Source organism: Pristiophorus japonicus, chromosome 7 (genome assembly GCF_044704955.1).
Source record: "Pristiophorus japonicus isolate sPriJap1 chromosome 7, sPriJap1.hap1, whole genome shotgun sequence".
NCBI lineage: Eukaryota > Metazoa > Chordata > Chondrichthyes > Pristiophoridae > Pristiophorus > Pristiophorus japonicus.
In genome coordinates this window covers 218,957,437-218,973,717 of record NC_091983.1, presented here as the reverse complement: position 1 = coordinate 218,973,717, position 16,281 = coordinate 218,957,437, and the positions used below count along the sequence as shown (strand labels likewise).

General features: G+C 44.7%; 2 protein-coding genes across 5 annotated transcripts in view; one reads left to right on the top strand and one right to left on the bottom strand.

The window, feature by feature from the left end:
* Window positions 1-10,017, top strand: part of mia3 (MIA SH3 domain ER export factor 3) — a 115,477-nt gene extending 105,460 nt beyond the window's left edge. For 2 of the 3 annotated variants that reach the window (XM_070885813.1, XM_070885812.1), the window contains exons 24-30: window positions 1,523-1,663; window positions 1,775-1,891; window positions 4,670-4,771; window positions 7,548-7,624; window positions 8,129-8,200; window positions 8,692-8,848; window positions 8,940-10,017. In XM_070885813.1, the coding sequence (XP_070741914.1) occupies window positions 1,523-1,663; window positions 1,775-1,891; window positions 4,670-4,771; window positions 7,548-7,624; window positions 8,129-8,200; window positions 8,692-8,848; window positions 8,940-9,190 (917 nt within the window). In that variant the 3' untranslated portion in view covers window positions 9,191-10,017. The remainder of the gene's footprint in view (window positions 1-1,522; window positions 1,664-1,774; window positions 1,892-4,669; window positions 4,772-7,547; window positions 7,625-8,128; window positions 8,201-8,691; window positions 8,849-8,939) is intronic. The other variant, XM_070885814.1, reaches the window with a different exon arrangement.
* The window catches only part of aida (axin interactor, dorsalization associated), a 99,094-nt gene continuing 92,754 nt past the window's right edge, over window positions 9,942-16,281 (bottom strand). For both annotated transcript variants that reach the window (XM_070885815.1, XM_070885816.1), the window contains 4 exons: window positions 13,480-13,602; window positions 13,269-13,391; window positions 12,527-12,644; window positions 9,942-10,944 (listed from right to left, as the gene is read on the bottom strand). In XM_070885815.1, the coding sequence (XP_070741916.1) occupies window positions 10,848-10,944; window positions 12,527-12,644; window positions 13,269-13,391; window positions 13,480-13,602 (461 nt within the window). In that variant the 3' untranslated portion in view covers window positions 9,942-10,847. The remainder of the gene's footprint in view (window positions 10,945-12,526; window positions 12,645-13,268; window positions 13,392-13,479; window positions 13,603-16,281) is intronic.

The following is a 16,281-nucleotide window of genomic DNA, read 5'->3' as shown; positions in this document are numbered from 1 at the left end:
GGAGGAGGATGGGGGAGAGGAGGAGGATGGGGGGAAGGGGAGAGGAGGAGGATGGGGGGGAAGGGGAGAGGAGGAGGATGGGGGGGAAGGGGAGAGGAGGAGGATGGGGGGGAAGGGGAGAGGAGGAGGATGGGGGGGGAGGGAGAGGAGGAGGATGGGGGGGGGAGGGAGAGGAGGAGGATGGGGGGGGAGGGAGAGGAGGAGGATGGGGGGGAGGGAGAGGAGGAGGATGGGGGGGGAGGGAGAGGAGGAGGATGGGGGGGGAGGAGGAGGATGGGGGGGGGGGGGAGAGGAGGAGGATGGGGGGGGGGAGAGGTGGAGGTGGGAGGAGGATGGGGGGGGGGAGAGGTGGAGGAGGAGGAGGATGGGGGGGGAGAGGTGGAGGAGGAGGAGGATGGCGGGGAGAGGTGGAGGGGGAGGAGGAGGAGGAGGTGGGGAGGGGGAGGAGGGAGGAGGAGGAAGGGGGGGGGGCGGGGGTGAAGAGGAGGAGGAGGAGGATGGATGGGGGAGCGGATTGAGGGGGGGGGTGGGGAAGAAGAGAGAGGGGGGAAGGAGAGGAGGAGAGAGACAGACACTAAACTGGGCTGCTCTGCGGCAAATTCCTTCCACACATCAATGAAAACCTGGGCTTGTGAAGATGTGCATCTTTTTGCTGCTGTTTGATCGGCATCTCCAGGGAAGTGGTGTGCTTCTGCTCAATGTCTTGGCAGGTTGTTTCAGCTGTTGAGAACTGAACAGTGTCGACTCTCTGGTTCAAAGCTGAGTTCTTGTCATGTGTGGTGGATTTCACCTGCTCTCTTAGCCACACCAGTCCCTGGAATGCCTGGACAAATTACTCAGTTTTCCATCTCCCTCTGCTTTCTCTCACACAAGGGTGATGAACTTTGCAGTGATACAGTTGCTTATTATCCAAAAGTAGTCTCTGCTCATTTACCCATCTTTTATCCATAGCTGTGCACTCAGTTTATGTTTTTTAAAAAAAATGGAATTTTGGATGACAAAGTATTTTTAAATGTGCGGTTCAAAGTTTAAAGGCAAATCCTTGAACAGAGCACTCTTCAGGATTTGATCCTGCTACAGACACTTCATGCCCACTGCAAGTTCCACTTGTTTCTATTACCTGGGTGGGCTGTGAGTATTCTCATACTTGTTGGTTTAAATAACTTCTATTCTGATAGTTTATGAATATTTTCCTCAATTTTAATTAAAGAAAAGACAAAGTCCTCCTATTTACATAAGAGTCGTAGATGGAGGAGTTCTGGTCCACACAATATCCATCTAAACTGGCAGCTCTCAGCTTTGCAGTAACCAATTTAAAGTGGGCAAAATTTTGGCAAACTATAAATTAACAAAAATAAATGTTAAGCCATAGAACTTCTTATGGAAGAGAACAGATTTCTGTTCAATCTCACACTACCAGCTGCTTTTGATTTCCAATGGCTTTCAGAAAAAGATACCGTATATTAATCTGCTGAAATCATGAGCCTTACACCCCCCCCCCCCCCCCCCTTGTGTGTTACAGGTCCACTATCTCGCGATGACTCCTATGGGCCATCCCCTGTGAGTGGTGGGGCGCCTTCACCACCAATGATGATGGAGCTCCCTGTCCGGCCTCCCTCTGTTAATGCAGGCCGTGGCTTTCCGCGAGATCGGGGTGATGGAGGTAGGCAGGAAATGTGTGAGGATAGTTTTGTTGGAATGGTTCTTGCATGAGTGCTGTTCCTGTAACTATCACCAGTCATAAAGTAGCTTCTCATTAATTTTTAACTTCCAGGTATGCGAGTTCCTCCTGGGACTCTACCTCCCCGCGAGTGGATTGGTGCTGGCCCGGACCGACTGGGACCATCTTCTGACCACGGTTCTCCCCCACCACAGTGGGACAGGCGGCCAGGTAATGTACATGCTATTTTCCTGTTCTTGCAGTATTGTATTAAAGATTAATCGGATTAGAGTAGGAATAAACGGGTCATTTTCAGGATGGCAGGCTGTTACTAGAGGGATGCAGCAAGAATCAGTGCTGGGGCCTCAGCTATTTACAATTTATATCAATGACTTGGAGGAAGGGACCAAGTGTAATATATCCAGGATTGCTGACCATACAAAGCTCAGTGGGAAAGTAATCTGAGAAGGACTCAAATGGAAATAGACAGGTTAAGTGATTGGGCTAGAATGTGGCAGATGGAGTATAATGTGGAGAATTGTGAGATTCAATTTGGCAGGAAGAATGGAAATATAAAAGGGGAGAAAATAGTAAATGTTGGTATTCAGAGGGATCTGGGTGTCCTTGTACATGACTCACAAAGTTAACCTGCAGGTACAACGTGGAATTGGGAAAGCAAATGGTATGTTAACCTTTATTGGTACCGTCTTTCGGATGAGACGTTAAATGAAGACCCGGTCTCCTCTCTCAAGTGAATGTAAAAGATCCCATGGCACTATTTCGAAGAAGAGCAGGGGAGTTATGCCCGGTGTCCTGGCCAATATTTATCTCTCAATAAACATAACAAAAAAAATGGATTATCTGGTCATTCACATTGCTGTTTGTGGGAGCTTGCTTGTGTGCAAATTGGCTGCTGCATTTCCCACATTACAACAGTCCAAAAGAACTTCATTGGCTGTAAAGCACTTTGAGACTTTGAAAGCAGTGGTCATGAAAGGCACTTTATAAATCTAAGTCTTTTCTTTTTATTACAAAGAGGTTGTAGTATAAGAGTAAGGAGGTCTTGCTGCAATTATATCGGACTTTGGTGAGACCACATCCGGAGTACTGTGTACAGTTTTGGTTTCCTTATGCAAAGAAGGATATACGTGCCTTAGAACGGTTGCAATGAAGGTTCATGAGATTGATTCCTGGGATGAGAGGGGAGATTGAGTATAATGAGCTTATATTCTCTGGAGTTTAGAAAACTGAGAGGTGATCTCATTGAAAGGTATAACATTCTTCGAAAGCTTGACCGGTTAGATGCTGAGGCTGTTTCCACTGGCTCGAGAGTCTAGGGGTCATAGTCTCAGGATAGGGGGTTGGCCATTTAGGACTGAGATGAGAAATTTCTTCAGAGGGTTGCGAATCTTTAGAATTCTCAACCCCAGAGAGTTGAGGAATGCACAAACATTGGGTATATTTAAGACTCAGATCGATAGATTTTTGGGCACTATGGGAATCAAGGGATATCTTTCTACATATTTTTTAAAATTTAAAATTTGTTCCTGGGATGTGGGTGTTGCTGGCAAGGCCAGCATTTATTGCCCATCCCTAATAGTCGTTGAGAAGGTGGTGGTGGTGAGTCGCCGCCTTGAACCGTTGCAGTCTGTGTGGTGAAGGCACTCCCACAGTGCTGTTGGGGAGGAAGTTCCAGGATTTTGACCCGGCAATGATGAAGGAACAGCAATATATTTCCAAGTCAGGATGGTGTGTAACTTGCAGGTGATGGTGTTCCCATGCGCCTGCTGCCCTTGTCCTTCTAGGTGGTAGAGGTCGCGGGTTTGGGAGCTGCTGCCGAAGAATGTTTGGCGAATTGCTACAGTGCATCTTGTAGATGGTACACATTGCAGCTACGGCGTGCCTGTGATGGAGAGGGTGAATCTTTAAGCTGGTGGATGGGGTGCCACAAGCGGGTTGCTTTTCCTGGATGGTGTCGAGCTTCTTGTGTTGTTGGAGCTGCACTCATCCAGCAAGTGGAGAGTATTCCATCACACTCCTGACTTGTGCCTTGTAGATGTTGGAAAGACTTTAGGGAGTCAGAAGGTGAGACACTTACCGCAAAATACCCAACCTCTGACCCGCTCTTGTAGTCAGTTTTTATATGGCTGATCCAGTTAAGTTTCTGGACAATGGTGATCCCCAGAAAAGTTGATGATGGGGGATTCGACGATGATAATGTTGTATATCAAAGGGCGGTGGTTAGACTTGTTCAAGATAGTCATTGCCTGACACTTGTGTGGCACAAACGTTATCAGCCCAAGCCTCTATCATCTTGCTGTATGTGAGCATGGACTGCTTCATTAACTGGGGAGTTACGAATAGAACTGAACACTGAACAATCATCAGTGAACATCCCCACTTCTGACATGATGGAGGGAAGGTCATTGATGAAGCAGCTGAAGATGGTTGGGCTAGGGACATTGCCCTGAGGAACTCCTGCAGCGATGTCCTGGGACTGAGATGATTGGCCTCCAACAACCACAACCATCTTCCTTTGTGCTGGGTATGATTCCAGCCAGTGGGAAGTTTTCCCCCTGATTCCAATTAACTCCAATTTACCAGGGCTCCTTGATGCCATGCTTGGTCAAATGCTGCCTTGATGTCAAGGGCAGTCACTGTTACCTCACCTCTTCTTGTCTGGACCAAGGCTGTAATGAGGTCTGGAGCCAAGTGGTCCTGGCAGAACCCAACCTGAGCATTGGTGAATAAGTGGCGATTGATAGCACTGTCAAGGACACCTTCCATCAGATGCTGAGTAATTAAAGTATTTTCTGTTTTATATCAGTTTTCCAGCATCCGCAGTATTTTGCTCTTGTATAAGGGATATGGGGATCAGTTGGGAAAGTGGAGTTGATGTTCAGTCATGATATTGAATGGTGGTGCAGGCCCGAGGTGCTGTATGGCCTACTCCTGCTCTTATTTCTTATGTTCTTGTGATTAACCCCTTTTTTAATGTTGCTCTTCCAGGTCCAATGGATGGCTATCCTGGACCACGGAGACCACCTTCAGAATCAGGACGAATATCTGGTCCAGGTGAAATTCATGGCCTTCCACCTCCTAACAGAGCAGGTAAATAAAAAATAAAAGAATCTCCATTTAAATGGCCAAATGTAAAATGACTTGATTGAAACTGGAACATGGTTTGGGATTGGTTCCATTGCATGATTTCCAAAGAATCAGTCTCTGTTTAAATGCAATGTCTCATGATAATCTCCAGCTTCTGGATCTATATCCATGGAAAAATCTGACGACATCAGTGAGTAGTAATAGTTGTGTGCTCATTCATTGCTACCCTATTGACTCACTAAGTACATGTGTATAAATACGGTTATAGAGAAAAGATGAGCGCTCAAGCCATCAGTACTCGCCCTTTCTATTCCGTGGTGCAACCTTCTGCACTGCTCTCCCCAGATGCACTGTGTGCTGTGGTGCTAAACCATACAAACCAAGACAATTCCAGGTTCAGTCCCTGGCTTTTGCTCAATCAGCTGACCCCAACTCAGATGCGACTGGATGTGCTAGAATTGGCTTCCATATTCTCATGCTAGGGAGGATATATTGAGTATTCTGCTCTTGATATTGAAACTCTAAACTGCTTGCATATGGATTTTGGGTGAGGATAGAAAAGGTCTTGCCCGTGATGCCCCCAGTAGAAATGCCCACTAGTGCGCCCTAGCCAAGCTCTCTCAAAAAAGAACAGGCACTTTGCTGAGGTATCAATGAATCACTGACTCCTGCAGGCCGTACCCGAGCTCGAATCTGCACCTTCACATTAAAGCCAAGGAAGTGGCATACAAATTGGCCAGAAATAGCAGCGAACCCGGGGACTGGGAGAAACTTAGAACTCAGCAGAGGAGGACAAAGGGTTTGATTAGGGCAGGGAAAAGAGAGTACGAGAGGAAGCTTGCAGGGAACATTAAAATGGACTACAAAAGCTTTCTAAAGAGAAAAAGGTTAGTAAAGACAAATGTAGGTCCCCTGCAGTCAGAATCAGGGGAAGTCATAATTGGGAACAAAGAAATGGCAGACCAATTGAACAAGTACTTTGGTTCGGTATTCACTAAGGAGGACACAAACAACCTTCCGGATATAAAAGGGGTCAGAGGGTCTAGTAAGAAGGAGGAACTGAGGGAAATCCTCATTAGTCGGGAAATTGTGTTGAGGAAATTGATGGGATTGAAGGTTGATAAATCCCCAGGGCCTGATGGTCTGCATCCCAGAGTACTTAAGGAGGTGGCCTTGGAAATAGCAGATGCATTGACAGTCATTTTCCAACATTCCATCGACTCTGGATCAGTTCCTATGGGGTGGAGGGTAGCCAATGTAACCCCATTTTTTTAAAAAAAGGAGGGAGAGAAAACAGGGAATTATAGACCTGTCAGCCTGACATCGGTAGTGGGTAAAATGATGGAATCAATTATTAAGGATGCCATAGCAGCGCATTTGGAAAGAGATAGGTCCAAGTCAGCATGGATTTGTGAAAGGGAAATCATGCTTGACAAGTCTTCTGGAATTTTTTGAGGATGTTTCCAGTAGAGTGGACAAGGGAGAACCAGTTGATGTGGTGTATTTGGACTTTCAGAAGGCTTTCGACAAGGTCCCACACAAGAGATTAATGTGCAAAGTTAAAGCACATGGGATTGGGGGTAGTGTGCTGACGTGGATTGAGAACTGGTTGGCAGACAAGAAGCAAAGAGTAGGAATAAATGGGTACTTTTCAGAATGGCGGGCAGTGACTAGTGGGGTATCGCAAGGTTCTGTGCTGGGGCCCCAGCTGTTTACATTGTGCATTAATGATTTAGACGAGGGGATTAAATGTAGTATCTCCAAATTTACGGATGACACTAAGTTGGGCGGCAGTGCGAGCTGCGAGGAGGATGCTATGAGGCTGCAGAGCGACTTGGTTAGGTGAGTGGGCAAATGCATGTCAGATGAAGTATAATGTGGATAAATGTGAGGTTATCCACTTTGATGGTAAAAACAGAGAGACAGACTATTATCTGAATGGTGACAGATTAGGAAAAGGGGAGGTGCAATGAGGCCTGTGTGTCATGGTACATCAGTCATTGAAGGTTGGCATGCAGATACAGCAGGCGGTTAAGAAAGCAAATGGCATGTTGGCCTTCATAGCGAGGGGATTTGAGTACAGGGGCAGGGAGGTGTTACTACAGTTGTACAGGGCCTTGCTGAGGCCACACCTGGAGTATTGTGTACAGTTTCGGTCTCCTAACTTGAGGAAGGACATTCTTGCTGTTGAGGAAGTGCAGCGAAGGTTCACCAGACTGATTCTCGGGATGGCGGGACTGACCTATCAAGAAAGACTGGATCAACTGGGCTTGTATTCACTGGAGTTCAGAAGAATGAGAGGGGACCTCATAGAAACGTTTAAAATTCTGATGGGTTTAGACAGGTTAGATGCAGGAAGAATGTTCCCAATGTTGGGGAAGTCCAGAACCAGGGGTCACAGTCTAAGGATAAGAAGAAACTTCTTCACCCAGAGAGTGGTGAACCTGTGGAATTCTCTACCACAGAAAGTTGTTGAAGCCAATTCACTAAATATATTCAAAAAGGAGTTAGATGTAGTCCTTACAACTCGGGGGATCAAGGGGTGTGGCGAGAAAGCAGGAATGGGGTACTGAAGTTGCATGTTCAGCCATGAACTCAATGACTGGCGGTGCAGGCGCGAAGGGCCGAGTGGCCTACTCCTGCACCTATCTTCTATGTTTCTATAACTGAGTACCTTCATCACTGGTGCCATTCTAGTAAATCTCGACACCCTATTTAAAGTGTGATGTCCAGAATTAGATGCAATCCTCCAGCTGAGAAATGTCATCTCCTTCTGTAGAAATGGGCCCGGGAGGACCAGCACAATTGCCAAGTGGGCCGAGGACATCTTCACCAAATTTGACAGAGAGTGCGATGGTAAGATTTGCATTGAACTACTTTCTTGGACATGAATTGTTAAAGTCTTGTATTTTCTTCTACTGTGATTTATTTCCTTTCTTGTTAATAAAATTGTTTTGGCAAAGGGACTAGAAGAAGATGAAACTATTTGATTTGAAGTGTTCTTTTGAGAAGCTCCCATTTCCTCTGTTGGTTCAGGCAGTAAGTGGATCAGGAATTTCCAGGTTCAGACTTTTGACGTTGTGGAGTTGGCTCATTCCAGCTTGAATGGCCTGGGGGCTTGGGTTGGGATCTGCACCCGTGGGAGGGGTAAAATTAGTCCCAAGTTCCCAATCCTGATCACAACCTGCAACCCCTGTTGGGAAATACCAGTGACTATCTGATGAGGACAGAATGGCCTTGGTTGTGATGCCCAATACAGTTGAATAGAGTGGTATAATCTGGTTAGGTTGAGTTTCGCACTGACCTAGTTTGCTACTACTTCACTTTATTTTCTATTTAATTTCTTCACTTTCTCTAAAGCAAGACACTGTTGATCAGCCTGAAGAGCCAGTATCTTTCTCTAACCCACCCACCTCTGAACAATCAAAGGCAGTGAGTACTAGCAACAGGAGATTGAATGAGTTTTTAACTTCACACCTGAAGTTGATGGTAATCCAGCAGTGTGTGCGCTTCATAATTTGCACATTTAATAAAACAAACTAACCAGGCAGGTACTTATGTATTTTTTTGATTTTGAAGAAATGACTGACCATGAGTGCTTCAGTCAATTTTAAAACTTTGCATGTCAAATGAACTAACCTTGCATTTTTATAAAATGTTACATCTAAGGCTTATTTTTCTGAACTCAATCTCATGGATTACATTTCCTAGCTTGTGAATACCTGCATTTCACAAAGGTAACTGCTCCTTAGATGTAACAATCTTGTAAATACAAGGCCATCGGCGCAGAGGACCGACTGGTCACCGCCTATATGCTGCTGAAAAACTGAGGTTTACTTTTAAGTTGTTAAAGAAATTAAGATGTGAATATCAAGGCTTTTAAAATATTTGCTCTTTTTTCCCCTCCCCCCATAAAACTACAGGTGAATGCAAATGCTCTTCAAACTGCACCATCTTTTCCTGGGACACCCATTATGAATTTACCTGTGGGTGGAATACTTCCGCCAGGACCCCGCCATGGACATCCTCCACCATCCAGAGGCACCTATGCACCAGTCCAGCTTACACAAAACCATTTAGGTAGGATTAACTTATTCTAAGCGGCCCTTGGTGTGGCTTACAATTTACAGTCTTAACTCTTCTGACTCCTGTTTTACTTTGTATTTTGCAGTGCGTGTTCCAGCTCTCCGAGACTACCCTCCAGGCCCGTTCCCCCCTCCAGGCCCGTTCCCACCGCCAGGTCCATTCCCACCTCTAGGCCACAGACCTTTTCTTCCCGGGCCCTTGCCCCCACCTCATGTTCTGAGAGACTTTCCACCTGGTGCAAGGGAGTATCCACATGGACCAAGGAGCCTTCCTCCTGGTCCGACCCCACCTTCCGGTAGCAGAGAATATCCACCAGGCCCAGACAACCGCCGATGATTTTAAAGGCATTAGGAGAACAGGCTTTCGATGTGACTGATCACCCACCTCAGGCAGTTGTACTTTTTAAATGTATGTAACAGGGACTTGCTATAGAATCCTTCAAGTATTCCATGGGTCTCAGTTCTTTTGTTTTCATTGCCCTGAAAATTGGGAATAATTTCACTAGCAAGTCTGATTATAGAACACATTTAAAATGTAATGGCTTGTGGCAAATCCCATCACTGTGCAGTAACAGTGTTTGTTACCCTTGTGTGACAGCATCAGATACAGTCACCAAGTTATATTCAGCTGGAAAACCCTTGGACTGCTGGAGTTCTGTACCTTCTGCTTTTGGAAATGGATGGGTGCATTCGTGGACAAAATTCTCAAATAATTAAGTATAACAAATGCTGGTTACAGCTTCAGAAAGTTTACTTGGCATCTGTTTGTCAAAAGGTAGCCACTCTGCCAATCAAAGGAGTTAATTGTGCAATATTAGGGTACCTGTGTCTCTTGTAGTGGTATAAATCTTTTGCTCATCTGTGACCAGTGTTTTGAGGCCTTTTATTTTAAATGGTTGCAAAAAAAGAAAACTTTTCCTGTGGAAATATCAACTAATCAGAGAGCTGCCTGATTATGTAGTCATGGCAATACATTTGTAATTCATACACAAACCATTTCAATGAGCCATCCATTTGTGTCTCAGCCAGCCCCCATTTTTAGTTTGATTTCTGTTTAGGGAGAAAAAAAACAAGAACATCCTGTACAATTAAGGCCAGATGTAACTTATTTTACTATTGAGAAAATTTATTAATAAAGATTAAAATTACTGGGTTGTCAATGAACATTCCTCAGTGCTGTTCTTGGCCCCTCTATTACATGTAAGTCACTGTTGGTAATGGCTACTGAATATACAGATTGGCACAGTATGAATCAAAGCAAAGTGTTTTGTCTGGTTTGTCCACCCCTGTTACATGAATCTTAATTATAAATTCTACAAGTGTTAATAAACAGGATGCTGAACAGTTATGTACAAAGGCAAAAAACAGTGCTACATGCTGTTGTAGTGCAATGATTAGACATAGAATACATTTTTTTTTAAAATAGAGCTTTGGCCAACTACACCTCACTTCAAATACATTTCTAGCTAAGCATTTGAGTGACTAATTTCCAAAAAGCCAGATGGATCTTTGTTAAAAGTACCACTACATAACATACACCTGTACATCAAAACACAGAAGCTAAGATCCCTTCATGTGTGCACCTGATTTAACAGTTAACTTCAGAAAGCTACTGCCTTAAACCAGCATGGCAAGGCTAACTAAGCTCATTTCAGCAGTTCAGCTTTAAATAAATTAACAAGTGCTGCATTAGTTACCATAGAGTGTAGGTATTTCTCATTCTTCAGCATGCTATGAACAGTCACTCGACCACTGTTCCAGGATTAATCAATTACTAATATAAAATGGCAATGTTAACCAGCCTGAAATATTTTCCTGAATTGCAACAGCAGCTTGGACTGGAGATGTTGTCTTCATGGGACACTGAACAATACTACTGTGTTCTTATTGCAAGTACTGGATGTAGATGTGCTACACTATGCTACTGCGATCCTGCTGTTGTACACATACTTTTACCACAATGTCGATTCATGTATCGCAGTACACATTGCAAATCACTCCTTGTGCAATATCTGATGGAGGTGGAGATATAGTGGTTTCTTGGTCAGCAAATGTAGCTTTTTTCTCTTGAAGTCCGTTGGCTTTTTGTATCTAAAAGATTAAAACGATCTTTAAAACCACCACTGGCAGGAAGGTCAGTAAGCAGAGGATTTAAGATAATTAGCAAAAAATCCAGGGGGGGGAAATTAGGACTTTAAAAGAAAAATGTAGCTAGTTGCTGTGATCTTAAAGATGGGTAGCAGATTCTGTAGTAACTTTCAAAAGTGAATTAGATATATACTTACAGAATTTTTCAAAGAGCTGGCACAGACATTGTGGGGGAAAGGCCTCCTGTGCCATATTCCATCTGATCATTGTTGGAAAGTGCACAAGTCGCTGTCAACCCAGGGTCAATAACCTCCTGCTACCTATCAGAAGAGGAGAGGACCCAGGGGCAGCACAGGCCAGCCCACCCTGTGATGTGTGCGCACTAGGTCCGTGCAGCAGAGCTGGTCTCCAGTCGTCTTGGTTAATCCTTACCACTGGACCAAGACCTAGCTCTATCAAGTCCATGTGGTGGCTGGTGTGCAACAGCCATCACACATTTTAAAAAAAATCCATGCACAGGCATCTTCCACCCTTCAACATGTAGTTCTGGACCTGGAATATTAGGTCCTTCATTGAAACATCTGTGAACTCATCCCTTTTTGGTGTGGAAGCAAGTCATCCTTGATTGGAGGAACTGCTGATGATAAATGCTTCTACCCACTTGCCTGCCAAGACTCCCCCTCCTGGTTTTACTTTATTACAGTCCTATAATTTTTTTTTAAAACCTGAATCGATAGACAACCCTGCAGCTTAAAGCATCAAACACATGAGCAGAGCTCTACGACTTACGAACCATGAACTCACTCACTTTACTGGGATTCTACATTCAGGCTGATTGATAGATTGAACTTACCAGGCAAAAAAACAAGATGGACATGCCTGCTTGTATCTGCCTCATGACAATCAAAGGGAGTTTATATAGCACCTTTAACGTAGTAAAACATCCCAAGGTGCTTCACAGGAATGTTATCAAACAAAATTTGACACCGAGCCACACAATATTAGGACAGGTGACCAAAAGCTTGGTCAAAGAGGTAAGTTTTAAGGAGTGTTTTCGAAAGGAGACACATAGGTTTTAGGAGGAAATTCCAGGGCCTCGGCAGCTAAAGGCACAGCCACAACGTTGGAGGAATTAAAATCAAGGAAATGCTTGGGCCAGAATTGGGGGAGTATAGAGATCTGCGGTTAGAGATGGGGAGGGATTTGAAAACATGAACGAACATTTTTTTTTTAAAATTATGGCATTGCTGGAACTAGGTCAGCGAGTACAGGGATGTTGGGGACTTTGTACTCGCTGACCTAGTTCATACCAAGTCCCCAACACCCCTGTACTCACTGACCTAGTTCATACTGGGGTGTTGGGGACTTGGTATGAACTAGGTCAGCGAGTACAGGGGTGTTGGGGACTTGGTATGAAGTAGGATATGGGAAGCAAAGTTTTGGATGAGTTGAAGTTTATGGAGAGTAGAAGAGTATTGGAAGTCAAGTCCAGAGGTTACAAAAGTATAGATTATCTTCCAATATCTGGAAGGATGAATGGGTACAGAATGAGAGGAGAGAAATGTTGCAGATGCTTCATACTCACAGTTCTATAACTATCTGGCCAGCTTTGATTTCATCCATTTCCATAAAAGCAAAACACTTTGTGCTTGTAAACCTTTTTTTAGGTTTGTAATGTTTGAATTCAAAGAAAATAGCAGCTCCTGTAAAAGAAACATATTTCCTGATCTATGATTAGAGGTATTAGAAACAATTAAATAGGAGGCTCTGGTGTCTCAATGTTTAACATATTACAGTATCACTAAACTGGGACAATAGAAGTATCCAGCTCAACATTACATGTTATGGATGGTCTTGTGTCAAAATATTGACTAGTTTAAAAATGTGAAAAGGTGGGGTGGTGGGAAGACAGGGCAGTGTAGCTGGTTAGACCATGGCCTTCCATCTCAGGCTGTCCAAATTCAAACCCAGGTCCCAAACAATGAGATTACATAGGCTCATGCCAGTTTCTAATGCAAGATTGAGTAAATAGCAATTTGATTTCCAAGATTCATGGTTTTCTCACATTTAGCAATTACTTGGGTTTTTGTAAAATTCAGTAATTTCTCACAAGCCAATGTGTCACTCCAGATTAAATTAACAGGGCAGTGACACATATCCCATACACACTGTTGGTGAGCCTCACCCCTGACAGTCTAATCTGATATATTGTTGGCTGTGGACTAAATATTTCTTGGTGGGTGCCAAAATATTCTCCAGTACATTGCTGCGTGCACTACTACTATGTAAAGGGATCTCCTCCAAGGAAGGAAATTAGGGTGACCCACCTTTCGGCAGTTTCTCGATGTGTTTTTGGATTTCCACATCGACAGCGAAGTGTACGTACATATCATCTTTTCTTGTTGCAACAGGAGTATCTTGTACAGGGGTCAGATCTACCCCATTGACATCTGTGTGATTATAGTTATGGGTGTTAGTCATTTTTGAGCAAACAGAATACATGAATACCAAACCCATTTAAAAATACCTCTGCATTACCTTTTACACTGACTGTTACGTAGGGATCGATACACTGTCCTGCATCCTTGAGCCCAATCTTCTCTATTTTTATAGTGAGCAGTGCCATGCTTGGTTCTGAAGGCAGCCGTGGTAGTAGAGTACCTGATGACAAACATTACTGTGGTATCATTCTACAGAGATTTGATGTGGCATTAGTGTAAAATCAACTGGTAACATTCTGAACCAACAGTGACAATAACCGTCACTTAAACTTGCATCTTTCAGATGAGACATTAAACCGAGGCCCCCATGTGCTCTCCCAGATGAATGTAAAAGATCTCATGGCACTATTCAAAGAGCAGAGGATTTCTCCTGGCTAACTTTTAGCCCTGAACCAATATCAAAACAGATTATCTGGTCATTTGTGGGACCTTGCTGTGTGCAATTTGGAATCACAACAGTGACTATACTTCAAAATGACTTAATTGGCTGTGAAGTGCTTTGGAATGCCCTGAGGCTGTGAAAGAAACCAGTTTGATTCATTCCACATAATCAAGAAACAGCTGAGCGCACTGGATACAGCAAAGGGGTGACCCATCCACCTCCATGGCACGAACCTGGTATTGCAGTACTTCCAGGAGCGGTGCGGTGGCTCTAGGCCTTTTGGCTAGGAGCATTGGCGCAGAGTGATCCTTGGCGTGTGCAAGGTGACCTCTGGCGTTTGTGATTTGACAAAGAATTGGAACGATTGGCTACGAATTTCAAAAAAAAAAAAAGGCTATGGGCCCCGACCACATACCGGCTGTCATGCTGAAGATGAGCTCCAGAACTAGCCGTGTTTCTAGCCAAACTGTTGCAATACAATTACTGTCCCATCAGTCTACTCTCAGTCATCAGCAAAGTGATGGATGGTGTCGTCAACAATGCTATCATGCGGCAAATAACTTGCTCACTAATGCTCAGTTTGGGTTCTGCCAGAACCACTCAGCTCCAGACCTCACTACAGCCTTGGTCCAAACATGGACAAAAGAGCTGAATTCCAGAGGCAAGAGGTTATCCACTTTGGTGGTAAAAACAGAGAGACAGACTATTATCTGAATGGTGACAGATTAGGAAAAGGGGAGGTGCAAAGAGACCTGGGTGTCATGGTACATCAGTCATTGAAGGTTGGCATGCTGGTACAGCAGGCGGTTAAGAAAGCAAATGGCATGTTGGCCTTCATAGCGAGGGGATTTGAGTACAGGGGCAGGGAGGTGTTGCTACAGTTGTACAGGGCCTTGGTGAGGCCACACCTGGAGTATTGTGTACAGTTTTGGTCTCCTAACTTGAGGAAGGACATTCTTGCTATTGAGGGAGTGCAGCGAAGGTTCACCAGGCTGATTCCCGGGATGGCAGGACTGACCTATCAAGAAAGACTGGATCAACTGGGCTTGTATTCACTGGAGTTCAGAAGAATGAGAGGGGATCTCATAGAAACGTTTAAAATTCTGACGGGTTTAGACAGGTTAGATGCAGGAAGAATGTTCCCGATGTTGGGGAAGTCCAGAACCAGGGGTCACAGTCTAAGGATAAGGGGTAAGCCATTTAGGACCGAGATGAGGAGAAACTTCTTCACCCAGAGAGTGGTGAACCAGTGGAATTCTCTACCACAGAAAGTTGTTGAGGCCAATTCACTAAATATATTCAAAAAGGAGTTAGATGTAGTCCTTACTACTAGGGGGATCAAGGGGTATGGCGAGAAAGCAGGAATGGGGTACTGAAGTTGCATGTTCAGCCATGAACTCATTGAATGGCAGTGCAGGCTAGAAGGGCCGAATGGCCTACTCCTGCACCTATTTTCTATGAGAGTGACCAGCCCTTGACATCAAGGCAGTATTTGATCGAGTGTGGCATCAAGGAGTCCTAGTTAAACTGAAGCCAATGGGAATCAGGAGAAACTCTCCACTGGCTGGAGTCATACCTAGCACAAAGGAAGATGGTTGTGGTCGTTGGAGGTCAATCATCACAGCCCCAGGATATTGCTGCATGAATGCTTCAGGGCAATATCCTAAGCCCAACCATCTTCAGCTGCTTCATCAATGACCTTCCATCATAAGGTCAGAAGTGGGGGTGTTCGCTAATGACTGCACAGTGTTCAATGCCATTTACAACTCCTCAGATAATGACATCAAAGTAGTCAGTGCCCACATGCAGCAAGACCTGGACGACATTCAGGCTTGGGCTGATAAGTGAAAAGTAACATTCACGCCACACAAGTGCCAGACAATGACTATTTCGAACAAGCAAGAGTCTAACCACTTCCCCTTGATATTCAACGGCATTACAATCACCGAATCCCCACCATCAACATCCTGGTAGTCACCACTGACCAGAAACTTAACTGGACCAGCCATATAAATACTATGAGCAGGTCAGAGGGTATTCTGCAGTAACCTACAAGGCACAAGTCGGGAGTGTGATGAATAAACTCCACTTGCCTGGATGAGTGCAGCTTCAACACTCGACGCTCAACACAGTCAAGGACAAAGCAGCCCGCTTGATTGGCATCCCATCCACCACCTTACACATTCACTCCCTCCACCACTGGCACACCGTGGCTACAGTGTGTGTCATTTAAAGATGCACTGCAGCAACTCACCAAGGTTTCTTCGGCACCACCTCCCAAATCCGCGATCTCTACTCCTAGAAGGTCAAGGGCAGCAGGTGCTTGGGAACACCATCACCTCCAAGTTCCCCGACAAGTTACATACCATCCTGACTTGGAAATATATCGCCATTCCTTCATCGATGTTGGGTCAAAATCCTGAAACTCCCTCCCTAACAGCTGGGAGTACCTTCACC